Source organism: Trichosurus vulpecula, chromosome 2, assembly GCF_011100635.1.
Source record: "Trichosurus vulpecula isolate mTriVul1 chromosome 2, mTriVul1.pri, whole genome shotgun sequence".
NCBI lineage: Eukaryota > Metazoa > Chordata > Mammalia > Diprotodontia > Phalangeridae > Trichosurus > Trichosurus vulpecula.
This window is the reverse complement of record NC_050574.1, coordinates 226,088,176-226,115,897: the sequence shown is the minus strand read 5'-3', so window position 1 is coordinate 226,115,897 and position 27,722 is coordinate 226,088,176. Positions and strand designations below refer to the sequence as shown.

The window sequence follows — 27,722 nt, the reverse complement described above, 5'->3', positions numbered from 1 at the left end:
TTTCTAAAATATTCAATCTGACAGCCTTTTCTCAATTCCCTTCCATTCTCACTTCCCAACATCATTTGAAACAAATGACCACCTTCTCCTCCTGCGTGATCTCCTCCCTGAGGTTTTGTGACACTGTTTTCTCCTGTCTGACCAGTCCCACAAGATCATTACTGCTTTCTCAGTCCCTAAGGAAAGGTATTCACCAAGGTCATATTCTAGGCCTCTCCTCTTCTTGTTATTTCTATGCATATGATTCTCATTTCTATATATTCAGCCTAGTCTCTCTCCTGAGAATCAATCCTACATCACCAACAATTGGTTGTACATCTACAAGTGGATATCCCATTGACATCTCAAACTCAAAATGTCCAAAATGGAACTCATTATATTTTCCTCTAAACCTACCCTCCTCCTAACTTCTAGTTACACATGTGAACAACCTTAGAGTCATCCTCTCCTCTTCCCTTTCCCTTACCCCCCATATCAAATTAGTTGCCATGTCTTACTAAGTCTTCCATCACAACATTCCTCATATCTGTCCCCTTGTCTTCGCTCACAAGGGCCTAATTCAGACCTTCATCACCTCTAGCCTGGGCTCTTTCAAGGCCTCCTTCCTAATCCAACTCCCATCTTCTCCCCTCAGCAAGCAATCTCAAACCAGCTACCAAAATAATCTTCCTAAAGCACAAATCTGATCGTGTGTTCCTTTAGTCAAGAATCTTTAGCAGTTTCCTATTACTTATAGTATAAAATACAAACTGTTGTTTGGCATTTAAGGCTCTTTACAATCTGGCTTCTTGCTTGTTTCACTTTATGCCCCCAGAACACTAAGTTCTAGCCAACTGGCTTCCTTGTTGTTACCCAAAGTCAACATCCTGTCTTGCACCCCAATGACTTTGCATAGGCTATCCCTGATGACCAGAATTAAATCCCTCTTCACCTCCACCAACCATAGCTTACAGGTCATCTCCCATGGGGAGCCTTACCTTTTTCTCCTTGAATGTTCATGCTGTCTCTTCTCAAATAATCATTTCTATGCATATCTGTTCGCATGTTGTCTCACCTCGCAGATTATAAATTCCCTGATGGCAGACACCATCTTTCCTCTTCTCTCTGTATCCCCAGCACAGAGCATGGTGCCTTGCATGTAGTATACATGTAATAAATATTTGTTTTTTGGCATAGGACTTTAGTCTCTGACTTAAGCCATGGTTTTCCCAAGGGGGGAAAACAACCTTCCCTACTGTTTCTGTAGAAGTGTGGGACTGTGAGTACGCAACACTGAATTTTTAATGTCAAATCTTTTTCAATTATGTTGCTTTGTTTTACTGAACTGTCTTTTTTCCTATTTTTTCTATTCTTTTTTAACAATAGATGTCTCTGTAGAAGAAAGAGAAGGGAAGGACACATTGGTAAATATAAGTGATGTAAAAAAGAAAAAAGTCAATAAAATTTTGGGGTTTTTATGAAATTTTTAAAATGCAATAATTATCGGAAACATAAAACCTGTCCAAATTAAATGTTAGCTAGATAATACCACAAGATGATGCTAACACCAATCTCTCTCTCCTAAAAATAATGGTCTCTCCCATGTAATTTTGGATCGGTTAAAAACATTGGTTATTCCCACATGAGGCACCCCAGGTCAGAGTGACTACAATCTCCTTCTAATTCACCAGTCCTATGTTCTGCCATCAAAGGGTATCTGCATGATCATACAGTGTCTTCCCTAAACTTGTCCTGTGATTCAAAAGAGCTAAAAGCTAAAAGCATCAAAAAGAAAACTCCTGCCCAAACTGCTTCCAATCTCTGAACAGTCCAGCAAAAGACACTGAGGAACAAAGCCACCAAGTAGCCTGTGGTCATGAAAGCTGGAATCACTTAGAGAAACAGATGGGGTTTCTGAAAACAGAGGAGGAAGAGCATATTATTTGGGAGGTGCTTCCAGGTGTAAAGCTCAGAATCAGCCAGGAGGGAAGCAGATTAAAGGAGCAATGAAGAGAGAAGCTGGGGAGGAACATATGGAGTAGGCGGGAGAGATGGAGGAAATGAAAGGCAAGATGAAGGCAGGGGCAGAATCATAATTTTGAAAAGGAAGGAGAGGCTTGAACTTGTAGATGGAAGAATTTCAGAAGCAAGGGCAGATTCCAGCAAGGCTAGAGGCCACGTGGCCAAGATATAAGAGAGAAGTTATCTGAGCAGTGGAATTTTAATGAAATGAAAAGGTAGATGAGAGAAAGGAGATCAATGAGATGAGAAAGTTAACAGAGAGTGTAGAGGTACAGATTAATTCTGAAGTGAAGGCATTGAAGGCTAATGATGGGTGGACAACAAAGGTCCAAACAAACCATGGCCAGATGTAAATTCTGATAGGACTTAGCTTGATTGGAGTGATTGAGGGGAAATGGGAAAGGCAAAGGTCTTTACTAATGCATACAGGTAGGGTCTTGTTAATGGGACTACCACGAGCTTGGTTGCCTCTTGTCTTTTCACCTAGGCTATTCCCTATGAGAAAATTCATCTGTTGGCCTCAGGGGGAAAAATGTATTGACAATGCCAAAGTGGATGTCATTTCCCTGCACTAATCACTAGACTGCAGCATAATTTTGAAGCTGGAAAACTGACTAAGAGAAGGACAGAGAGAGTATCTGCACAAGAAAAGCTCAGAAACTATGCTCCATCTAAATTGAGCTCAAAATTGCTCAGGCTTGCCTGTCCCCACCCTCTCTCCTGTCGTTAGGATATAAGAACAAGATGACATAAAAGCAAGGAAAGCACTTTTGGATTTTTTTATCTCCTAACCCTAAAGGTCTTCTAAAAGAAGATGCTATTAAAACGCTTAAAGGGATGTCAGACCTGATGAGAAAATGGGGGAAATCTATGGGCAGCCTTCACAAGTTAAACAACTGCTGAAGCATCAAAAAGCTAAGTCGGAACTGTTCAGTAATGCCTGGTGCCCAGTTCGGAAGCATTAGGATTTCTCTTCAAGAATAAGCAGAACAATCAATTAAGTTCTCAAGATGATTGAATCGGCTGGAGCAGCTCACAAAATCAGGTTCACAGAATTTCAGAGCTGGCGGGAAACTGAGCAACCAACTAGTTCAAACCATGCCCAAAATAGAATCCACCACCCCACCTCCCACCCTCCTAGCAACTTACTGGACAAGTGGTTATCTAGCCTCTGCTGGAAGATCTCCAGTAAGGGCTAATCATGGGTAACACTTATTGCTAGCAAGTTTTTCCTTACACCAGGCTTGGATTTGCCTGATAGCAGATTTCTACCCATTACCCCTCTCCTGCCTTCTCTGAGTTAATATAGAGTGGGGTGCTAAAGCTCATTTATTTACATTTCTCATCTCAAGGCTATTAGTCTTTCTTTCAGAGTGTAGTAGGGACTCCCTTGCCATTTCCCCTCCCCAACCATGTGCAGGTATGCCCCAGGCATAAGTGCAGGAAGACAACTTGGCCAATCACAGTGGGGGAAGAGGAGTCTTCCAGTTCTAGGGAGTCATGCACTCTAGAGAGAAACAGAGAGAGAGAAAGAGAGAGAGAAGAGAGACAGAGATAGAGACAGAGAGTGAGACAGAGAGAGAGAAGCAGAGAGAGAGAATCAGAGAGAGGCAGAGAGACACACACACAAAGAGAGACAGAGAGAGAAGGAGAGAGGGAGGGAGAGAGACGGGGGAGAGAGAGAGAAAGAAAGAGAGAGGAGGAGGGAGAGAGAGAGGAGAGACAGAGAAGAGAGAGAGAGAAGGAGGGAGAGAGAGAGGGAAGGAGGGAGGGCAGGAGAGAGAGAGACAGACAGACAGACAGAGAGAGGAGAGAGAGAGAGGAGAGAGACAGACAGACAGAGAGCAAAGCTACATCGAACCAACTCTGCCAGAAATTGGATCCCCGAGGACCCAGAACTGGAAGGAACTAGGGAAAGCTAGAGTAAACCAAGGAGCCAATTTATTTCTCTTTACTGAGGACCCACTGAGGCAGTGTTGTGACTTACAGAATGGCATATCACCTTGGAAAGAAGAGTCTGCTAGAAGTCAGAAAGGTTTCTTTTGACTTAAGCCTTTTCCGTGTTTCTTAGTGTGTCGATAAAACTCGCTTTACATTTGATGTCCTTTTTAAATCTGAGCCTTTCCGAGGGACCAGATTGGGAGACAAAGCATGAAAGATCCTAAAGTTCTCAGGTTTCCACTGGGTAGACGAAACTGATGAACAGGAGAGAAGGAACAAGTCCCCAAAGTGATGGGTAGATAACAAGTGATTACTCTATTTTGTAGATGTAGGGAGAAATGTAGTCCTGAGACTTTTCCCCCAATAAGTGTGGTGCTCATCCCAAGACTTACGGAGTGAAATTCTCCTTGGTTTGTCCCTCTTCTTTGTAGTAGAATTTTCAACCCATTAGGCCAACTAGCTCTTCCATCCATCTGCTTGCCGTATCATCACAGCTACCTTTAAAGCAAGAGTTCCTAAACAGGTCTTAGGACTTTAAAAAAATATTTTGATATATGTATTTCAATATAATTGGTTTCCTTTGTTATCCTATGTATTTTATGTTACTCATTTAACATTATTCTGAGAAGGGCTCCATATTCATCACCAGACTGTCAAAGTGGTTCAAGACAGGCCAAAAACATTAATAACTCCTGCTTTAAAGTCTCTAACAATTGTATAGAGAGAAATGCACAGAGAGAAATAAACACTGAGGAGTCTTTCAGAAATAAACACTGAGGAAATAAATTGGCATGATTATTGTTAGTGATCAGATTCCTATGAATTTGTTCTTATGAACTCAACCCCTTTCTCTCACTTTGGATTCTTTTAGGAGACATGAAAGTACTCCTTACTGGACAGTTAACTCCACATTGTCTAATGGCCACAGACTTATTTCCAACACTTAGCGCTCTATTTTATAGTGGCTAGGCAAAAGAGTGTGAATGGGGGGGGGGGGTACATTATGGAAAAAATAAGGAGTGTCTTGTTCACATATGAAGTGCAATACAGTCATACTTTGGCTATGTGAGGTCCTTGGGAAATTAATCATTCTGAATAAAGGAGGGTTCATACCTTTAAAGACATTTATTTTAATAATTTGGGATAGGAAATTCCTCTCATATAGGCTGCATATCTCTCTGTCTTCTTAAACACAAAATATTATTTAAGCTCTCTGTGAACATCAATTTGTACTTTGCTACATAATACAAGCAAGCTCTCAAGGCCTATTAAGAGTTGTGTGATTAGTTGGGTCCAGTGGCCTCTGCTACCACCAAAGCTGAGGGTGGTGGATTGCTTGAGCTTGGGAGTCCTGAGCTACAGTGGGCTAAACCAGCACTTCCAGTCTGACGGTCAGGGAGAAAAGAAGAGGAAAAGAGACAGATACAGAGGGAGGTGGGGAGAGAGGGAGAAGAAGGGGAGAGAAGGGGAGAAGGGAAAAAGGGGGAGAAGGAGTGGCAATGGACATGGAGACAGAGAGAGAAAGGAAGAGGGTGGGGAGAGAGAAGGAGACAGGGAGAAACAGAAACAGAGAAAGAGACAGATAAACTACACCAAGTACCCTCCAGATTGCTGGGCTTTTTAATTTCATCTTTCTGCCCCTTAGTTTTTCTGTCTCTTTCTTTTCCTTTTAGACTGTCACTTCTTTCTGCTCTCAGTGTGCCTACCTGAAAAAGTCCTTTTATCCACCTTATAATTTGTTGATTTTTTTCTGGGCTTAGAAATTAGATAATCAATCCTATTCTATTGAGGTAGCCAGGTTGTATAATGGATAATGCACTGGACTTGGAGTCAGGGTGACCCAAGTTCAAACCCTGCTTCAGACACTTAGCAACTGAGTCCCCCTGGAGGAGTCACTTAATATCATCTGTAAAGGAGAGCTAAGCAGCATATTGGATAGCACTCCAGGTCTGGAGTCAGGAAGATTCACCTTCCTGAGTTTAAATCTGGCTCAGACACTTCAGCTGTGTGACCTTGGGAAGGTCACTTAACCCTGTTTACCTCAGTTCCTGCATCAGTAAAATGAGCTGGAGAAGAAAATGGCAGACCACTCTAGCATCTTTGCCAAGAAAACCCCAAATGGGGTCATGAAGAGCTGGACATGACTGAAATGACTGCATAACAAAAGCATCTGTAAAATGGGAGTAATAATTGTACTTACCTCCTAGTGTTGTTGGGAGGATTAAATGAAATAATATGTATTAAGCACTTTGCAAACTTTAAAGTGATATCTATATCTATGTGTATATATAGATGCTATATATATAGTAATATATATAATATATAAATAAGCAATAATACACATGCACATATGTGTGTATACATATATACTAACTGATATAGTATAGATTATATAGAATACATATATAGTATATTTCATATATGTGTGTGTGTATTATATGTGTATATATATATATATATACTAGCTTTTTATTAACATGCAACTTCAACCCAAAAGGAAAATACATTTAACCTTTAAACTTCCTGAGGACAGTCAACATTGCAGGACAAATGGCCAAGTGGCTGCATTAGTGTTAAGGCTATGATGACATCCAGTGGCCAATTTGATTATTCACTCAAGAAAGTTCTAGCTGCAACCCAAGTCAGTTCTTGCTGCAACCCAAGTCATCCAGGATAGACAGGACTATTCGTGATCACATTCAAATTTACTTCCCTCAGTTATGTCCGTTTTCCTCTATGTGGCTTCCTAATTCAGCATGAGCCTATTTCTGCCATGAGAAATTACAATTGTTGTCTTTCTGCAATTTTTACTTGTTTCTCTCTCTTCTTATCCTGCTATCTCAGAGCCATAGATCCTCATATGCCTTTATAAGGCAGTGGGCCTATCACCCTTTGACAATTCCTAAACTATAATAAGCATGTGTCCAAGGCTAGAGTGACATCGACATAAAGGGGAGGGCACTGCATGGCAGGATGACAAAACCCCAGCAACCCATCACCTTTAAAAGGAAACATGTATGATTTAGGCTTAGACCTGCCAGAGCCCTGCTAATGATCATTTTAAGGTTTAGGCACCTAATGATAACAACCAGCTGTGTCAACCTATTTCTATTTGTGGACTGATTGCTCCTAGGAGACAGATGATTTCCCAGCTCCCTGTTCAATCAGTGGTGTTTCACAGACAAAAGATGTTCTGGATTTCTTTAGCAACTTGCACACCGGTCATCCTGGTCTGGAATATAAGGTCAACACTCGCCTTAATGTTAGTAGGTCATCGGGATCATGTCTCTCCCCTTCCAGCTCCCATAAGCTGCTCATCATTAGGGATGATTTCAAGGCTTTACAGAAAGAGTAGTTTCTGTCCAAACTAATACTGCTCTTCAGTTGTCAGCTACCACACCTTGTAGTGTGCTTCTCATCTTAAAAAGAGCCAATATTCCTCCCAAGGGACAAGCATTGTAGAATATTAGAACCAGAAGGGGCCTTGAAGGCTAAGTTGGGTCCAAAAGTCTGCCTGTTGTGACCTAGATCATTAGTGACTGGACTAGGATATGACTCCTAAATGCAACCAGAGTCAAGGGCTGATCTGGGGAGAGGTTGTGGCAGGGTAGGAATGTAGTAGCTGAGACCTAACAATCACAGATTTCTGTGCCAGAGAAATGAGACGTTCAACATTTAGTCACATGTAGCAACATGTACAGCATCAGCTATGGCTGCTGTAAATATGCCACATGGCACATGTTCTTTCATGCGGTTAAGAGAAAAAGCCACCAAGAAACTGGGTGTTTATTGTCACTGTCCAAATGATCAATGAGCAATGAAAGGATTGAGAAAAATTATGTTTATAATAAAGAATACACAGCAATGTTATTTATTCTTTTTTTAACCTTTGAGTAGTATTCTTAGTATGCAGATCTTAAAACATTTTAATCTCCAGAGACTGTCTCTTTGGGACTTCCATTCTTACGGACTGAATCTTTCAGCATTTGGATAAACACAAAATCACTTTCTGAAAGAGGAATGTGCTACTGAAAGCAGATATTTTCCTAGTGTGAAATCTTCACATTTTGGATTTTTCAAATGTAAAGAGGGAGAGAGTAACAACACCTCAGACATAGAAACTCTGCCTTGGACCCTGGTGTCATGGGAATTCACCAAGTCTATGTCATAGAGTTTATTCAATACATCCTGACACTTCACCTCCAAAGTCTTCCATAAATTCTACCAATGAGAATGAATGCAAAATCACTTAATATGTGCTACCTAACTAATGATACAAATACAAAAGGTGAGATCATATCTGATAGCAGAGTATGGCCAAGGAAGGGAGTTTTGTTCTGGGAAGTCAAAGGATAATGTTTTGATGCATAGTTCAGTCAATTGACTTGTCCCTTGTAAAAGTGATGGTCTTATTAATTTGATTACTATGTGCAATATGATTATTATATCCATATATATATGTATATACATACATATATCTGGTGTCATTATATATATAGTGTCATTATTTATTATTATATCTTGCCACTGGACCCAGATGGCTCCAGAGGAGAGAGTGAGGCTGGTGACTTTGCACAACCCTACCTCACTTAAATCCAGTTCTACTCCAAGTCATGATATCACCTTCCTGATCTCATAATCCTCTTCCAAAATTAAGGATAAACAACAATCAACGATCTGTGAGTATTAGTAGCTGTCCTACTGGGGACCCAACTGGCCAGTTCCAATTGGGCAATGCAGCGCCTTCCTTCCTTCCTTCCTTCCTTCCTTCCTTCCTTCCTTCTTTCCTTCCTTCCTCTCCTCCTTCCCTCTTTCCTTCCTTCCTTCTTTCCTTCCTTTCTCCTCTCCCTCCTTCCCTCCTCTCTCTCCCTCCTTCTCTCCTTTCCTTCTCTCCATCTGTCCGCATAGGGAACCACATCCTTACCTGCAGGTGCTCTGCCCAAAAGAATATAAATTTTGATCTCTGAAAGCTCACAAAATACCTTGGGGTTTATGGGCTAGATTTCTTTTTTAAGGACCATGCTTTAAAGCCAAAGCACTCTGGCTCTCATTGATTGGCCAACAACATGTCCCAGCCCAAGTCTCATTTGGTCATTGTTTGGGCTCTGGTGGTTCAGAGTGAGTGTAAATAGCAATCGTTTCTGCTTTGGCCAGAAACCCTGAGCATCATCTTCTCCTAAATTGATTTTTTGGACTAGGTAAAAGAGGCCATTCTTTGCCTCCCTTCTTACCTAGCCTTAATCACTGAATGGGCATTGCCTCAGACAAACTGAGATCTCTGAAATAACTTAGCTTAAAAAGGCCATGGTCTTCCACTGTATCCAGGGCCATTTCTCGTCATCCTGCTCTATATCTTGCCACTGGACCCAAATGGCTCCAGAGGAGAAAGTGAGGCTGGTGACTTTGCACAACCCTGCCTCATTTAAATCCAATTAACTTGTCACAAGTCATGACATTACCTTCTTGATGTCATGGTCTTCTTCAAGAATGAAGGACAAACAACAATAGTTTAATCAATCGACCTGCCCCTTACCAAAAATTTAAAAAAAAAACAAATAAACAAAAAAAATTGGTATTGTTAATTTGATTCCTATATCCAGTAGGAAAGCTCAGTGGATGCAGAAGATAGGATGGCAATCTGACCAGGGTAGATGGCTGGATAGGATGTAAAGTATAGTCTGATCTGGTCTGGAGCAGGTAAGATATATAGTGGGCTAGGCAAGTTTGTACTCATTCAAGATGGCTCAGCCCAGGGCAGAAGTTCTAAAACTTAGCAGATTAACTTCCCCAAGATTAACCTGCCTATCTTGGCAATCGAATATAGTCACCCACATTCAAATAACATACAACAATAACATAACATAGTATACACTACAAGGAAAACACATCCAGAGATTGGCATGGAAAAATAAGATTTTCATTTCTTCTACTAGTTCTGGCAATGACTCTATTGAATAGCTTTGAGGAAGGCTCTTCCCTTCCATCTGCTGTCCATCTCTACCCTAAATTTCAGCTAATGATTTTTTAAAAAAATAAAAGAAGATGCAAGTTGAATGAACAAAAGGATGTGGATTTCTCAAGAGAGACTTAACACCACTGCTGGAGGATATAGCAAAGGTGGGAAATGGAATGGCTTGTATCAATTAGTAGCTCTATCTTTATAAGGAACTCAAAAAATCAAATGTATCTGTGGTCTCATTAATTCAGAAGTTCCCTCTAATACTAAAGCAACCCCTCTCGTGCATGCCTATCTTATGTGACTATGGTCCATGTCCTCCCATAAGTTTGACACAAGGTGCCTACCCAACATGTCAGGCCTTCCTCACTTTCCCCTGACATCATGACAATGCTAGTGGAAGATTCTTGCTGTCCATCTGCCAATCTGGACAATAGATTTTGAGGTATGGTTTCAAGATACCTTGTTGTAAAAGAGTTTATAAGGTGATACTTTGTTTCTAGCAAATCCAATGGTTTTTCATACTCAACAAACAACAAGCAAATAAATTTTTAAAAGCTTAGTTGGATATCTTGACAAATTTTTTATTCATTTTTATTTTTTCAATTAACAAACATTTTAAAATTAATATATCCCCTCCTCTACCTTCCCTTTTCCTAATTGAGCAATTTTTAAAAACAAATTAATGAAACCCTTAACATGTAGGTTCATGTGTTCAGTCATTTCAGTCATGTCAGACCCTTCATGATCCATTTGAGGTTTTCTTGGCAAAGATATTGGAGTAGTTTGCAATTTCCTTTTTCAGATCATTTAACAGGTGAGGAAACTGAGGCAAACAAGGTAAGGTGACTTGCCCACAGCTAGTAAGTGTCTGAGGCCAGATTTGAACTCAGGTAGATGAGTCTTCCTGACTTCAGGCCCAGCTGGCACTGGATCCACTGGCAAAATAAATTCCCATATTGACCATTCCCAAAATGAATATCTCTTTTTGCATTTTACACTTATCACTTCTCTGTTGGGAAGTGAATGGCATGTTTCATCTTTCCATCTTTCAGACTCATGGTTTACCATTGTAAGATTCTACAAACAGGTATATAATCTAATTCAGGGTTACTTTTGGCAACTATCTTTTTCCACCTGGCAAGAGAGTCAGATTTTACTTACTAAGGAATTTTCTGAATTCTTTTGGTCTCTTCATTGTAGAAGTTAATTTATATTGGTTAGACTCCTAGATTAAATGGTTATGGTTGGTGTCAATATAATTTCTGTGATGTATTTCCCATTTTTAAAATGTTCAATTCCTTCTGTAAATAACTCAAGCCTAAGTCGTTTCCATTATGTGCCAAATCCTTTTCTTAACATTATTCTTTCCTCTTTTTGTTTGTTTGTTTACCAGTTCTGGATGTAGTTTTGGAGAACTGATGGTCTGGAGACCAACAAAGATGTGGAGGAGGAGAAAGCAGTACACTCAGCTCTTTCTCACAACTACTCCAACATAGATCTAGGAAGAGCACCAGACACAGTAGTAAAATCCAAAGGGATACAACTGTGAATTTAGCATTCAGACAAGTGACCAGGAGAGTAATTATAGAACAAGGATAAGCTTATGGCACTACAACACTGCTCAACTGATCTCAGAATGAGATCTCAGATTCTACCTGAAAGCAAAGACCAGGGGTAAGCATACAGTGCTGTCTCTGAAATGGGATCATGAATGTAAGCCATAGGATTTAGACAATGACAAGGATGTCAAGAGGGAGAAGGGGAGCTGGGCAGTAGGGGAAAGAGGTTGCCTACTATGCCGTCACTCTAAATCTACAAAACCTTTCAACTAGCTGACCAGTGCTGGGATCAGCAACTGTTTACTGGAGCTCCACCCAGGAACAAGTCCATTGGAATGTGAGCTTCTTGACCACAGTATCTGTCTTACTTTTCTATTTGTGTCTCTAGGTTTAGCATAGTGCTTTGCATAGGTCCTGATTAGTAGAATAATGAATCCCTTCAAGTAGTTATATTATTCAAATTCACACTGCATATTTCCATTGGACTGGAACTAATTATCATATTTTATAATTATAACTTCAAATAGTGTGAATTTAAATACATGCAACCACTTCAGGAAATTCATTATTTACACTAATTGAGACCTAGCTTTTGTAAGACCTTAGCAAATGTTTTATTCACTCATATTACCCAGACCTAAACCAGAGTCCAGAAACTACAAAGCTCAGAAAAGAAGGGCAGCAACAAGACAGACCTTAAGTCACACTGAAAGCTTGCAGTTGCTTGGCCTGGGCCACTCCTGAGATGCCTGATGTACACAACACTCAATACCTTTAAATTTCAGTGACAGGACCCCCAGTGACTCAGACCAAGACCATACAAGGCCCTAAAATTCTCTCCAAGAGTAAACAGAGCCTGGCCTTAACAAAAAATTCCAATTCCAGAAGTAAGGCTGAAGAAGGGAGTTTTTTTAAAAAGATACTGACATTAAAGAACTATAATGGAGACAGAAATAACCAAGAAACAAACCTACAAGAGAATAACTCTAAAATATCTACAAGAAAAATACAGATTGGCTGCAAGGTCAACTAGAATTCTTAGAATGAATGAAGTAAGAGCTTTTTTAAGAGTCAAAAAATGATACAGTATTATAAAGGAAGTGAGAGTTCTAGAGGAAAGAATTGGAGAAGAAACGAGTATGCTGAAGTAAAGACAAGAAAAGAGAATAAACAGCTTATATAAAACCTTATCCAAGTAACAGACTCCCTGAGAATTAGAATGGATCAAAAAATTAGTGATTCTATTAAGTAAGAAATATTAAAACCAAGACAGAAGAAGAAAGAGGAGGAGGAGGAAGAAGAAGAAAAGGAGGAGGAGTAGAAGAAGGAGGAGGAGGAGGAAAAAGAGAAGGAAGAGGAGGAGAAGGAGGAAAAGGAGAAGGAAGAGGAGGAGGAGGGGAAGGAGGAGGAGAAGAAGAAAGAAAGGAAGAAAGAAAAAGAGGAAGAAAAAAAGGAGAAGAAGAAAAAAGAGGAAGAAGGAAAAGAAGAGGAAGTAGGAGGAGAAGAAAAAACACAAGGCATCTAATGGTTAAAACAACCAACTTGGAAAATAGGTCCAGGAGACATAATTTAAGAAGCAGTGGCCTATCTGAACACTATGACCAAAAAAAGAGCCCAGACATGATATTTCTAGAACCCATACAGGAAAACTACTCAGATATATTGGAACCATTTTGGATTTCATTCAAAGTGAAAAATAGGAAGAATCTACAGCACCTCCCAAAAATGCTCCCCAAATGAAAACACCCAAGAGTTGATGATCTGACCACACAGAGTCAGAGATAACTTCCATATCGGTAACAAGTCTTTTTCCAACTGTTAAAATACAATCTATTTTTTTCTTTCCAGTGTTGTTTGGTGCTCACTTTATCCATACTACCAGTGATCATGATGTGGAATCAGGAAGCTTTTGTATAATCTACAAATCTTTGGCCTCTCTCATTACCTCTTCTTGAACCATGTTTTCCTAAGTTTTTCTCCCCATCTTTGCCTTTTTCTATCTTTGTTTTGAGGTTTCCAAGTATCAGAATTTGTGTTGTGTTCATTTGGAGGGCTTTATTAAGTACTTAATAGAATTTCTCTATTACTTCATCCTCAGCAACCATTGTCAGTGAATAAGCTGCAAGTGTTTTTATTGTGGTCCTTTTACAAATACTTATTAGTAGTAATGAACTTTACGAATAACCAAATAACCCATGAAATATTGCTTGTTGCTTTGGGACACATAATAAAACCTGCCCTGCTAACTCCTTTCTTTGCCTCTCCAAGGAGTGTTTTGCCTCTTAAGCCTGACTGCCATTTTGCTGTAACTTCCTTTTTTCTTCTGGCTTTGTTAATAGAAAGAATGGCAGGATTGATATGATTCAGTTCATCCAGATTCATATGATTCAGCTCCTCCTTCAACTGCTTGGTCATTGGACAAGCATCTCACCTTTAGATCATCAACAATCTGATTCAAATTTATTGATGATTAAAAATGTTTGATTCTTAGCACTCTCTGTTTTCTTACCTACTACTCTTCTACCATCACTGCTTAAGTGGAGAGGATCCACACAGAATTGGGGCCTGTTTTTATATTTCCTTTGTATGTGTGGTATGAATAAATGTCTACATATATACATGTACATATGAGTATGTATGTATAGAGAGAGAAAAAGAGACAGAGAGAGAGAGAGAGAGAGAGAGAGAGAGAGAGAGAGATGTGTCTCTTCAAAGTTAGTTAAATTGATCTTCAGAAGGCAAACTCTGCTATACTCAAAGCCTTTCCAGTGTGATAGAACCTGACAGTGGTGCTGACAATAGGCTTCATCAACCCAAGATCAACTCCAAAGCACAATGAACCATTGAAGTAAGACATGGTAGAGCATATAAAGTGCAGCTCATTATTTTTAGCATCCCATTCCTTCTCCAAATCATTGATGAGGAAGGGAAAGAACACTGACCTTTCCAGAAAAGGCTAGAACACCATAGAGAGAAAGGAGGGGGAACTTGGGTAAAGAAGCAGATGTCATTCCTTCCTCCAAGCAGCTACATACCTAGCCAAAGGAAGCCTCCAAATCACAGGACTCTGCCTCCTCTAGCTACCGTTTCTTCCCTCTTGTTTTTTGTTTTGTTTTGTTCTGTTTCCTCAAAAATAAAATAAGTTTCTGTATGGTCTGATTCCTAGATGCTAATGACCAAAATTAGTTGCGAAAGTCACAAGAGAACTGAATAGCCAGCTACAAGGCACCTCCTGAACATTCACTGTGGTTGGTTCATCACCTAAATTGGGGATTCAGGGATCTGGATCAATAGTAGCCCTCACAGCTGCCCTCTAGGATTTGATTACACTTGGGGTTTGGGGGTTTGGTTTTGTTTTGTTTGTTTTTGCATAAACAGGTTCATGTATCCAGAGCTGCGGCTGATGTTCAGGCTTTCTTTCCCTTGCAAACAGACTCAAGGAAGAATGAGGAAATGAAGGTTGGGGCTAAAGCCAAACTTTTTTTTTTCTTCTCGAAGGTATTCTTCTTCAAAAAATGCTCATCCAGCACCACTCGCTTTGTGAAGAGCTGAGCACCTACTGAAAGGTTTTTTTGTGAACGTTTCCAGCAATGCAAATTGGGAAGGGGGAGGTAGGGAGAAAGTATGCCTGCTTTCTTGGGAGGTTTGAGAGCAAAATATGTTGACAATATTCTTGCTAACTGCCTCTCACCATGCATTATGGTTGCTCCTGGAAGGCCAAAGGTAACAACAGAATAGTCCGATTATCTTGCAGCCTTTGTCCCTGAAAAAAAATGAATGTGATTTATTCCATCAGTGTTTATGCAACTCACAACCCAAAGCCTTGGAAGGGTGATCTGGCAGCTTTTAGTGATCAAAGGAAAATGCATTTCTCTCTCCCAGTGATGTTTGCCTTGTAAGCCCTTTGAATATTTGGAGTCGTTCAGCAAGTATAGTGCCTCAGACCAAACTACTTGGTGACAAGCTGTACCACCAGAGCCCTTCAATCAAGCCCACGGTGGTCTCTGCACCCCAGAGTTCAGAACACTTCCTATTGTTCACGTGTTCTTCCGTAAGACAGCCAAAATTGAGCTGGCATTTCATACACATACGGTACTGGGATTTCATCCTTTACACATCTGAGGAAAGCCCCTAATTCTTGTTCAAGCCCCTTGGGCTTATTCAAAATCAAGTTGATATTAAAGGTAATTCTTATAATGAATCAGAGCAGAGACTAAACATCCGGCAGTTTGAGCTATCTCTTTATCCTTAATTGGAGGGCATCAGTTATATATCTTCCATCCATAAACTGTTCATAGGATTTCAACCTAGAAGGGACCTTAGCGGCCATCTAATTCAATCCTTTGCATTTTACAGATGAGGAAACTGAAGCTCATGGAGGGTGTGGCTTTACCAAGGGTCCACTGGGATTAAGTTTTGACTGAAGTTTCATGGGGCAGCTAGGTGGCACAGGGGATATTGCATCAGCCTCAGTATCAGGAGGACCTGAGTTCACATCCCACTTCAGACACTTACTAGCTGTGTGATCCTAGGTAAGTCACTTAACCCTGATTCCCAGAGAGAGAAAGAATTCAAACTTAGATTTTCTGGATTTTGAAGCTGATGCTCTGCCTTCTGACTCATTTCTGCTGGCGGAATCTCCAGCCCATTTAGCTGTCCCTTTTAACTCCAAAATCTCCACTTGAAGTGAAAGGGAAAACTACTTAGGATCTGAAATATAGAGGTTCTCACAGCTCAGTTTGCTCACAGATCCAGATGGGCCCAAAGAGTTTAGCTCTAAGATCATAAGACTTCAGGGAATGTAGAAAAAAGAGAGGTGCCGATGTTTCAATAAGTTTCATTGTGAGTGATGGTCTGAACGTTAGATTGAAAGGGTTATAGTGAGGTCAGTTATGGAGATATGAGAAGGAAGTAGAATTGAGTATTTTCTTTCAAAAAACCATCCCTAAAGAGGCATGGTGTTAGCCCAGTAGGTGATGTAGTGAAGACGGTACTGATTTGGCATCAAAAGACCTGGGTTTGAATCCCTACTCTGTTACCGAACACCTGTGTAACCTTGGGCAAGTCACTTAAGTCTCTGGGCTTCGGTTTCTTCATCAGTAAAATGTGGGGGTTCGGGAGATGACCTCCAAAGTCCCAGCGAGTTCTAAATCTGATAATCTTAGAGTTCAAAAAACTGAGTGCCATAGGATGTATCTCTCTACTCTCCTTCCCCATGGATAAAAGTGCTCCACGGCAGACTAGAGAGTAGGATCTGACAGTGTAGGCGTGTGAGTCCGGAGAGGTCCTCTGAGTGCTGACCCCGGCTCCAATAGCCCGCCTCTGCCCCCGCAGCCACGTGGTCACCTTCTTGGCTAGCTGCCCTTTCTCCCTGGCGTTCTCCAGTCCTAAGTTGTGGTTGGTCACAGAGGCTTTTCTACAGAATTGACGCTAGGAGCACAGACCGTTTTCTTCAAAGGATGTAATTTTTCAAATGCACCAGTGTGATTGAAGCCGAATAGGGGTCTAAGCAGAAAAAGCAAGGAGGAGGGAACCAAGACAGAGAGATGGGAAGAACTATGTGAACTCATAAAGGGCCACACAGTATCTCGCGGAATCTAGGAAGCTGGTGCTTGTAATTAGAATTTTCGTTTTGCAGGGAACTTCTAGAAAGAGTCTAATGGAACATTGATCAGCTACAGAAAAAGTCAGCTAACAGAAAAAGGTGGGGGGGTGGGGATGAACGCAAATGAAAGGGGGAAAGGGGACTGTTAGTAGCAAGAGAGGCAACATGTCAACTTGATACTTTTTGGCAAGGTCCTCACATGCCCATGAACTCAAGTATTAGAAAATGTTTTGTAATATACATACATATACACATATACGTAAATTATATCCCCCCTTCTCCCAAACTCCTCAAGGGCTTGGTCTGTTTCCTTCCTGTCTTTGTTTCCCCAGCACCTAGCACCAGGCTTCACAGATAATAGGGTCTTAATAAATTTGTTGGAGGCATCACTGTATAGTTGGAAAAATGCTAGTGTCTGAACTGGCCTAAAAAACAATTTAAACTTACACTAAAAAGTGATTACAATGGCCACCCCTTTCACCCAGAGATCTCACCATTAGGCACATACTCCCAAGGAGGTTGATCATAAAAAGAAAGGTCCCATACGGACCAGAATATTTATAGGCTTCCTTTTTGTAGTAGCAAAGAAGGGGAAACAAAATAGCTCTTCATCCATTGGGAATGACTAGGCAAATTATGGCAGAGGAAAGTAATGGAATATTACTGTGCTGTAAGAAAAAATAAATATGAAAAATACAGAGAAATATGGGAAGACACATGAACTAAGGCAAATAAGCAGAACCAGGAAAACAAAATACACAATGACTAAATGATGTAAATGGGGGAAAAAAACAATAATGACTAAATAGAAACTGAATGCTGTGAAATTATAATGACCAAATTGAGCCCCAAAGAAAACATAGAAAAGGCTTTGGATGTGGAATGCTGTATTTGAGATCTGATTTGGTTGATATGTTGGTTAGTTTTGCTGCTCTTCTTTTTTTCTTTCTTTTTGGTCTCTTTTTATTTAGTTGGTTAGCTATATAAGGCTACCTCTCAGGGAGGGGAGGAGGGATATATTGGAAAATAAAGGTGATATAAGAACAAATTGTATTTAAAAATTTTAAGAAAAGGAAGTTATCTTTAAAGTCAGATGATCTAGGTTCAAATCTTGGCTCTGCCACTTCCTCCAGTGTGGTTTGGGTAAGTCACTTCAATTCTATGAGCTGCATTTTTCCCAGCTGAGGAAAGGTTCTCTAAATAGATGAACCTATCGTCCTAAGAAGTGAGCCAAAGTGACTCAACCAGGCTAGCGGTGGTGCAGGAAGGTAACCCAGTACTGATTCCTTGGTGGGAGGGGACACTGGGGACCACATCAAAAGAAGAAGGAGGGAGAGGAAGAAAAGAGAGAAAAGAAGGAAAAGAAAGAGAAAAAGAAAGAAAGAGGAAGAAAGAAGGAAATAAAGAAAGAGAAAAGGAAGAAAGGGAGGAAGGGAGGAAGGACAGAAGGAAGGAAGGAAGAAAGAGGAGGAAGAAAAGAAGGGAGGGAGGGAAGGAGGAAGGAAGGAAGGAAGAGAGGGAGGAAGGAAAAACCATTTGGAATTCCAGATAGGGCCTATAAAAATTCAAGACACTCAGGTACCCGTGGGTAAAAATGCATAATAGGGTGACTTGGGGAAAGAGCAGAATTTGCAGAACCCACAGTCACCCTCAGGCAAAACAGCAGCAGTGGCAGAGTTGTCTTTGAAGCCCTCTCATTCACACCCTCCTTTGGAAGTCCCTTAACTCTAGGTGGCTACCTCAGGTCCCATTCTTGGAAGGCTGGCTGTCAACTAATCTCTGCTGAGATGTTATCTGGTAACGGTTTAAGGCATAATCCTTCCTGGGATATTGGCTTCATAATAAGCATCTTTAAAGGGCTGCGTGGGGTAGCGACAAGAATATTGGACCTAAAGTCAAAGAACCAGAATCTTCAGGCTTTGCAACATATTAGCTGTGTGATTGTGAGCAAGTCACTTAAACTGTCTGAGCCCAGGTTTCCTCATCTATATGATGGGGATAGGGATACTTCCACTACTTGCTTCACAGGGTAGTTGTGAAGATCACAATTTACAAAGTGCTTTACACTTTGTAAACCAAAAAGAGCTCTACGTGCCAGTCATTATTAAGTATAATAGATTATTATTACCGACATTGTATTAAAGAAAAGAGAAACTTTCAGTACTCCAATGGTGGCCAGAGGAGAAGGAAGATGTGGCAAAGCCACGGAAAAAAAAAAAGCAATCTAAGAATACAAAGAAATATTTATTAAGCACCTTCTGTGTACAAAACGGGAGAAGCCAATATGTGGTAATATATTGCGTCCTGCACTTGGACTCAGAGATACCTGGGGTAAAATCCTGCTTCTGAAATTTACTAGCTGTGTGACCACGAACAAGTCACTCATCTTCTCTGAAAGCTATACATCACAAGTTGGTTGTGATCTGCTTCGATGGAGGAATTTTCTACACCGAAAAATCATATGTCTTTGATGTATGTGCAAGCCAACGTGCTAAGCTATGGTAGTACAAAGCCAACAAGATAGTCTCTGCCCTTAAGGAGTTGGCCATTCTAGAGAGAAGGAAGTAGAGGTGAGGAATACAGCATGAACGCGGAGGAGTATAACACCGAGGCAGGCGTGAAGGCGGTAAAGGAGATAGATCAGACCAAAAACAATTGCAGTATTTGAGTAGGAAAAGAGAGTCATATAGCTTGGGAAGGCTTCAAGGAGGAATCTTCTGGACGTTCCTCTCCTCCCCTCCCAAAGCGAAAGTCTGCGGCTCTTCAGCCCCCTAAAAACTGCACGGACACCCCCTCCTAATCTTGCTCTCCATTCATTCTTTCCCACCCTAACGCCTTTGGATCAATCCTGAACTTGACTGAGAAAAAGAAAAAAAAAAAAAGAGATCCTTAACTCTGAGCTCTCTAAGCTCCAATGGTTGAGCGCTGAACTTTGAATCGGCATTACTCTCTCTCCATATCCGAAGAATGAATTGAGAGGAGTATTGTCCAATTCTACACTAGGAAAGGAAATTATTTCTCAGCTCCGACAGACTTTTCTTCTGGCTTTCTAGAAAATGGAAACAATTATCTAGATGCAGTTTTTCAAGTTTAAAGCTACTTTTGCCTCAATTTTCCGGGTATTAGGGAAGTGGGTTTGGACTTAAATTACTCAGACAATTGCTTCAATACTTGACTTGTCAGTGTGACTTTTGCTTCCATCCTCAGCTAGCTCACTCGTTCCGTGTTCTTTGTCTCCGATCTTCTCTCTAGCATACACACCTTGGACCTGTAGTTGCTTTCCTATCAAAGAGAGGCCTCTTAACATTCACTAGAAGTCCCACAAAAAGCATTTCAATGGAGAACACGGTGCAGGAGCTCAGGATTTTCTAGGGTTCTTCCCAGCCTAAAACGGTGGCTAAGAAGCAGATTCGGGTTGTATTTGAAGGCGTGATTCCGTCCTCTCTCATTGTCGCCCTGAAGGCGAGCCATTGTATAGCGTTAATGCGGAATGTTCATATTTTAATTGTACATTTGCTTTTTTTCCCCTAGGGAAGAAGACCAGGGGTAATATTTTTTCAGAGTATCAACTTGTTTTCCAGGACGTTGTTGTTACAACAAGTTCATTCGACGACACAGTTATGCATTCGGGTTGGGGATCTTCAGACTGTGAGCGCTAGCACAATTTTGTGGCTTTTAATTACTATTTTGTTCAGCTGGGGGGTTTGAGAGACTGGCGCCTAGGGATGATTACACTGTCTACCTCTACCTGGGACTCAATGAAGCATGGCTCTACTTCCACTAGGTGGCGCTATGAGGCAAGATCAAAAACAACCTGAAACGTCTACCCCCACCACCACCTCCCGGGACTACCCAGTATTCATGAAGTGTATTTTTTCCTCCCAATTTAGTCAGGGCTTCGTTGTTGACTTGGAGGAATTTTTTTTTAAAGGAAGTCTCTACCCTAGTGGGGGGAAGGGGGGAAAAGGGAGAGACAAGGGAAATATAGATGCAAATATGTCCTAAAGTTCCTAAAAGTAAAATAAGCAAAGAGCAGCCCTATCACACAAGGTAAACCTTTTCAGTGAATTCGTGTCGAAAATTTAGCAAGACTTCAGAAATTTCAGAAGGAAACATGACTCCTTAACTTAAATGTAAATTAATTCACCTTTTTATAGAAATCATATTTGGAGGGCAACCTACAGGTCATCTAGTTCTATCTAACTTCCACATAAGTGGGAAAAAAATCCCACTATCACTATTTGGTGTAGTTAATTACCCATCAAACACTTATAATAAGGCTACATATACATTCTATTACCTAAAGCCTAGGTGTGTCAGGTAAGAACAAGGAAAAGTGGTTTTCGAAAGTATGATTAACAAGAATACTTTTGTATTTATATAGCTTTTCTTTCAAGCAATAACAACCCCAAAAAACCACCTTAAATACACTAATTAAACCTCCAGATATCGCCATAATGGTTGGTACAGGTGGCAGGTGTTATTATACATGGTTTATAGATAATTCAGAATAACTGAATGTGCTGACGGGTCTAAGTGCCCGAGGTTTCGAGGAAAAGAGCAAAGAACCAGAGTTTACACAGCTCTCAACGCCTTCTTTATTGTGATTAATGTGTTTGAAAATAGAGATAAGATCTGACCTAGGATTTACTTCAAGTAATTTATAATAAACAAAATGGGGGGAAGTGGAAACTTTTTTCATTTGGAGCAATAGGCCACAGTCGTCTACCCCTCCCACTGGCTACCCTCTCCCTCCACCGTATTCCCCCTATTGCACCCCCCCCCCTTCCCCTCCATCCCCTCTTCTTTCATCGCTGCTCCGAGAGCCTCGGCCTTAGAACAGCAGCCGCTGCCGCAGCCACAGCACACGCCATGTGACACCCACCTCCTGTCTGGGCGTTCTAAGGAACCCGGAGACTTCTGCGGGGCCGGGATGGCTATTGGTTGTTGCTAGGTGACGTCGCCTGCCCTCACGTGACAAGTGTTAAATGCCCGCCCGGCAGGAGCCAGCTCCTCAGACAATCGTAAAGCTGCTCCTGACCGCTCACCTGCTCCTGCCTCCCGGAGCCTACCACCGCTGCCCCCGCCGCCCCTCCCCCCTCCAGTTCTCCCCCCCCTCCCCGCCCGTGCCCAGTGCTGGTAGAGGAGGAGAGCATGGTGGGCTAGAGGATGAGTCGGGCAGCAGCCGCAGAGGCAGTGGTCCCGAGTGGTCCCCACTGATCGCCTCCCCCGCCCAGAAGAGGAGAAGGAGGAGGAGGAGGAGGAGGAGGAGGAGGGGTTCCTAGATAATTGCCACATTTCTTGTTTTCCTTCTCCCCACCCCCTTCCCCGTAATTACTTTGGTTGCCCGAGGGGAGAGCGAGAGAGAGAGACTGAGAAGCCGCCCGCCTAGTCCTCCCTGGTGCCCCACCGCCTGCTCCTTCCCGTCCCGGGGCAGGATGACTGGAGTCTTTGACAGTCTGGTGGCTGATATGCACTCGAATCAGATCACTGCCTCCAGCAGTTACCACCAACACCACCACCAGCACAGCGGCAGCGGCGGCAGCAGCACGAGCTTGCACAAGCCCCAGGAGTCCCCCACGCTGCCCGTGTCCACCGCCACGGACAGCAGCTACTACACCAACCAGCAGCACGGGGCAGGGGGCAGCGGCGGCGGCGGCGCAGGGTCCCCCTACACGCAGATGGGCTCGTACCAGTACCATGCCAGCGGCCTCAACACCGTCCCCTACTCTGCCAAAGCGGGCTACGACCTGGGCTACACCGCGGCGTACAGCTCCTACGGGCCCTACGGAACCAACTCCTCCCCGGCCAACAACGAGCCCGGTACGGGTAATTCTCGAGCAACTAATTGGGGGATAAATCTTTCTTGCTTCTTGTCGAGGGGAGGGGAAGTTTGGAGGGAAAGGGTTCCCAGCCCGAGCCGTGGTCCTATAGATTTTGCAGGTTATCATACCCCATCTCTGTTCCTCCTACTCCACCCACTCCATCCCCCGGATTCCCACTTTTTCCCTTCCTCAGTTCCAAAGCTGGTTTCAGATAACAGTTCCTTGATCGAAGAGGATTTTTAAGAAGTTGGGGTAAGAGCGAGAAATATTCAAAAACGGGAGAGTTACGCATGCAGTGTAGTTGTTGACTTTTTCTCTTTACCCGAGTTTCTTTTTCCTTAATACGTTTCTTTTGCTTCTTTCCCGTCCCGCCCCGCCCCCCCCCCAAAGTTTTGGGGAACAACAGCGGGGACCTGATTCACTCCCAACCGTAAATCCCTGGAAAGAAGGATGGGTGAAGTTTTTCGGCCCGGGAATTCTCTGACCACCTCGCTGCAAGAGACACTGTGTGATGGGGCACCAGCGGGTGTCCCACTTCTTGTTTGGCGGGTTCCTTCATTGTTCTCTCTTTTATTGTCCCCCTTTCGTTGCAGAAAAGGAAGAATGCGAGCCCGAAATCAGAATAGTGAACGGGAAGCCAAAGAAAGTGAGGAAACCTCGAACCATTTATTCTAGTTTCCAGTTAGCAGCTCTTCAGAGGCGATTCCAAAAGACTCAGTACTTGGCACTACCCGAAAGAGCTGAACTGGCCGCCTCCCTAGGCCTCACACAGACTCAGGTAAGGGGCTCCCCGATTTTTCTGCCCCCTGAGCATGAGTTTTCGAGTGCTGGAGTATTTCCAAACTTGCAGTTGGCCCAGGGGCAAAAGTTCTAATTGTAATGAATATCCATCCTTCCATATGTAGATATATATATATATATACATACTCTAAAAAGGCTTGCTGAGTCACAATACAGTATATGAAATCAGAAGTGACAAACCCTTAGTGGTTGGAATAATGGCATTGACCAGTGCAAAGAGAGAAGGGATGAACTTATAAATGCCATCTCAGGGATAATGTCCTCCTGATTAAAAGAGTTGTAATAATTGATTGGCACTTAGTGTCTTTCATTAGTCCTCTGCTTCTATACTATATACTCTTATCCGTCCATTCATGATTTTAGTTTATATTCACTCCGTCTAAAAATTATCCCAATTGACCAAAAATAAACTGAATTTCATTGTTTAAACTGATTGAGGTCTTCAAAGTCTCCCTCCCCTCAGCCCTTCCAGCCTGGCTGGAGATCTACTGTTTCAGTCTCTCAGTCTGTTTCTTCTTTCTTCCTTTTCTTCCCCCGACTCTGCTGTACGTAAGCTGACCAGTTTCCCTTTTCCACAAAGGTCAAGATCTGGTTCCAGAATCGCCGTTCTAAGTTCAAGAAGATGTGGAAAAGCGGAGAGATTCCTTCAGACCAGCACCCGGGGAGCAGTGCCTCTCCCCCCTGCGCATCACCTCCTGTCTCAGCACCTACTACGTGGGACTTCGCTCCTCACCAGCGGATGAGCAGCGGAGGAGGAGGCAGTGGAGGCAGCGGTAGCGGAGGTGGAGGTAGTTCAGGCTCCAGTCCCAGCAGCGGTACTTCGGCTTTCCTAGGCAACTATCCGTGGTACCACCAGGCTTCCAGCTCGGCTTCCCACCTCCAGGCCAGTGCACCGCTGTTGCAGCATCCTCAGCCCCCGCAGCCCCATCACCACCACCATCCCCACCATCATCATCACCACAGCAGCAGCAGCTCAGCAGTGAGCGCAGGGACGATATTCTAATTTTGGAAGAGACTGGGAGAGAGAGAGAGAGAGAGAGAGAGATAAACTCCCCACAGTGGCTGCTGCCTACCCAGAGTAAGGGGTACTTCTCCCTTATTCCTCTGCCATCCCAGACCCCCAGTCCACAATCCCAGCGCCTTTCTCTCCCTGAGCAAAGAGGGGCTGCACACCCCAAAGCCCCTACTCCTCCTGGGAATAGACTATGGTGCTTTGATAACCCTTTCCCGTCCAACTGTCCGATGCATTTGTAAAGTTATGAGGCTTTTTGCCCTGTGGGTTTTTTCTGCGTGATAGGTGGGAAAAGGACTTTGCTTAGTCGGGGTACCGAAGGGGTTAGGGGCTTCGGCCACGTTTCAGGTCAGGTTCCTTCTCCCCAAGCTCTCCTTCAAGTCCTGACTTACCAATAACTCTCCACTCTCCGACTCCCCCATCCCCACTTCCACCCGGGTCCTGGGAGGTCAGGGAACTTCTTCTCCCCGAGGCTAAGAACAAAGTCCTGAAGAGTGACGCTTTCCTCCCTCCTTCCCAGCTTGGCCATTCCTCCCTCTCTCCAAGGGTTCACGCTGAATTGCGTTGCTCTTTTCCAGGGTCAGTCTCTCAGTCTCCGGTTCTGCCTCGAACCCTTTCTCCTTCCCCCTCCTCACCCCCACCTCCCACATACACACACTGGTGAGAGCAAAAAAGAATCCTCGGTTATAAACCTCACTGTGGGCCTAATTCCATTCTTTTCCTTCCTCAACTTTCTCCCTTTCCTCACGTCGTCCTCGCCGACTTTTTTTTTTTTCTTTTTTGCTGTGGTGTGTGTTTCCTGGCCCTCATCCCCTTAGCTCTCTAGGGAAAAGCATACGAGATCTCCACTCCTCCTCCTCCTCATCCATCACCAGTGGAGTTTTTTTATTTTTATTTTTTTAAAAGTTTAGGTGCCTTTGCGGATGACCTCATTTTGATGTTAAAAAATGATTTTTTTATATGTGGACATTGCAAAAAAAGTGTTTAAATTATCTTTTTTAAACTCAATTCAGGATTATTATCCTGGAAAAACACACACACACACACAAAGTTTGTAAATAAAGGTGTTCGTGCAGATTCCCTCCCCTTCCCTTGATTTATTTGTAAAAAAAAAAAAAATTCAACTTTCAGACTTTTTGGTGAACCAACTGTAAGAATTTCGGGTTAGCAGTAGTCTCATTCTCTCCCCCCAATTTTTTTTTTAATTTTCCCCTCGACAAGTTTCCTTCTCTCAGTTAAATTAAGCTACTGATTTCGTTTTTATTTTATTTTAAACCCAAGGTCTTTGTTCTTTAAGGAAAGGTATTTTTGAGTTATTTATTATGAAAACAACATACTCTTAATGTCGATTTTACAATATGAAGAGATTATTTAAATAAATTATTGTTTTCATTGTACTTGCACCTTATTTCCTTGGATATCGCGATTGAGACCTGAGCTGCAGGCCGGTGGTCCTTTATACATCAGCAGCCAATGTCAAAATGGGCACACTTGCAGCCGCTCGTGCTGCGCTCAGAGTCCTCTATGCTGTTGTCCCATCTGAGGGGCTATTTTACCTGCAACTGCACGTTGCAATTTTTTAGGTATTAGCAGTTGAGCGAGGGGAAAGAGATCAGAATTTGGGGAAAAGTTTCGTTTCTTGGTGGAGCCACGGCAGCCATAAGTTCACGATCTCCCATCATGGCAGAACAACTCGCTCAGTTTGCCTGGAGGATGGGGGCGACCGCTGCCTCGGCCCTATGAATCACTCTGCTCACGCTCGGGCTCCCAGACTCAGCCCCGCCCCTCCCTCCCTCCCCTTCCGCGAGCTGGCGCCACTGACTTTTAGCCCCGGACTGTCTCCCGCCGCCCACGTCACCCCACCCCTGCGTAGCTGGTGTTGCTGCTGTTGTTGCTGGTGCTGCTGGTGTTGCTGTTGTTTGTTGTTGCAGCCGAGGCCGCCGGCCTCCGCAGCAGCCAGTCTCTTAAGTTGATAAAGGGAACTGACCGGTGCTAGTTCTGTTCTCTACCTGTCCTCGAATCGGGCCAATTCTGCTCGCACCTGCCCGACCCGGGTTCCCGGGTTCCTTACTTGCCTTGAAGGCAGAGAAGCTTGTGCTTTGTTTGGCCTGGACCCCTGTGGGGAGTCACATTCACACACATACACACTCAGCTGCATTGGAATGCTGTTAGACGCAAGCACAGGAATTGGACACGCACATATACATACAATATTGATTGGAGTAGCACGCTTGCAACTCACTCTTCGTAGGAAAGGCTGAGTTCTTCGCTCGCCCTCCTAGCAAGCACATAACAGGTACATTCATTTGCTTTTACTTTTGACACCAATGTACCCAACAGAAACTGCTGTGGACAAAAGGGAACTTTTATTGCTTAGGTGGGTGCCATTGGATTCTGGATGGATTCTGGGGCTATACATCACTTCCTCTTGCCTCTACAAGTGTCATTGGTCTAGTAATCTAAGGGGTTCTGACTTCTCTGAAGAACGGATTCTCAGGCCTAGTAACCCTAACCCTAACTCCATGGAATAGAGCTCTCATTTTTTATTAGGAAGTGGGGGAAATGCAACTTTGTTATGTTGTCCTAGGCAACTGTGGACCTGAGAGATCCCAAATCTTTCTTGTGCAGAAATATCATTGATTGAAAAGCCACAGGGGCCTTTAGAATGCATTTAAATCAAACTACTCATTTTCACAAATGAGGAAAAAGAAATTGGAGGTGGGGAGTGGGGGCTAAAACATGACTTGCCTGAGGGCACTTCAAGGCACCGAGTTCTCCATCTCCTGTTTTTTTCCCAATTGAGGCAGCCTTCAAGATGTCACTAACCATTCATAAAGAGTGAACAATATTACAAGAAAAGGGTTAATACGCTGCTAAGAAAAAATCTGCTCCCCTGGCCTGAGGACTAAGGCCATGTCAAAGAGAAGCATTATTCTATTTTTTTGTTGCTTGCTCTTCTCGGATCTGTTAAAAATGAGAGTTTTGGAAAAGATCCGGTAGCTTTGGCAGGTAGTTGTAA

The 27,722-nt window shown here is 42.7% G+C and overlaps 1 protein-coding gene across 1 annotated transcript; it reads left to right on the top strand.

Annotated features, from left to right (window-relative positions):
• Positions 1 to 22,503: 22,503 nt before the first annotated feature.
• Positions 22,504 to 24,694, top strand: DLX2 (distal-less homeobox 2). The gene is made up of 3 exons (XM_036742586.1): positions 22,504 to 22,888; positions 23,484 to 23,668; positions 24,272 to 24,694. Exons 1-3 carry the CDS (start codon positions 22,504 to 22,506, stop codon positions 24,692 to 24,694), a joined length of 993 nt encoding a protein of 330 aa, XP_036598481.1.
• Positions 24,695 to 27,722: the final 3,028 nt, after the last annotated feature.

Coding starts and splice junctions, on each gene's coding strand:
- DLX2 (XM_036742586.1), top strand. CDS start 22,504: ATGACTGGAGTCTTTGACAGTCTGGTGGCTGATATGCACTCGAATCAG. Junction 22,889..23,483: donor CCCGGCCAACAACGAGCCCG/GTACGGGTAATT, acceptor CTTTCGTTGCAG/AAAAGGAAGAATGCGAGCCC. Junction 23,669..24,271: donor TAGGCCTCACACAGACTCAG/GTAAGGGGCTCC, acceptor TTTTCCACAAAG/GTCAAGATCTGGTTCCAGAA.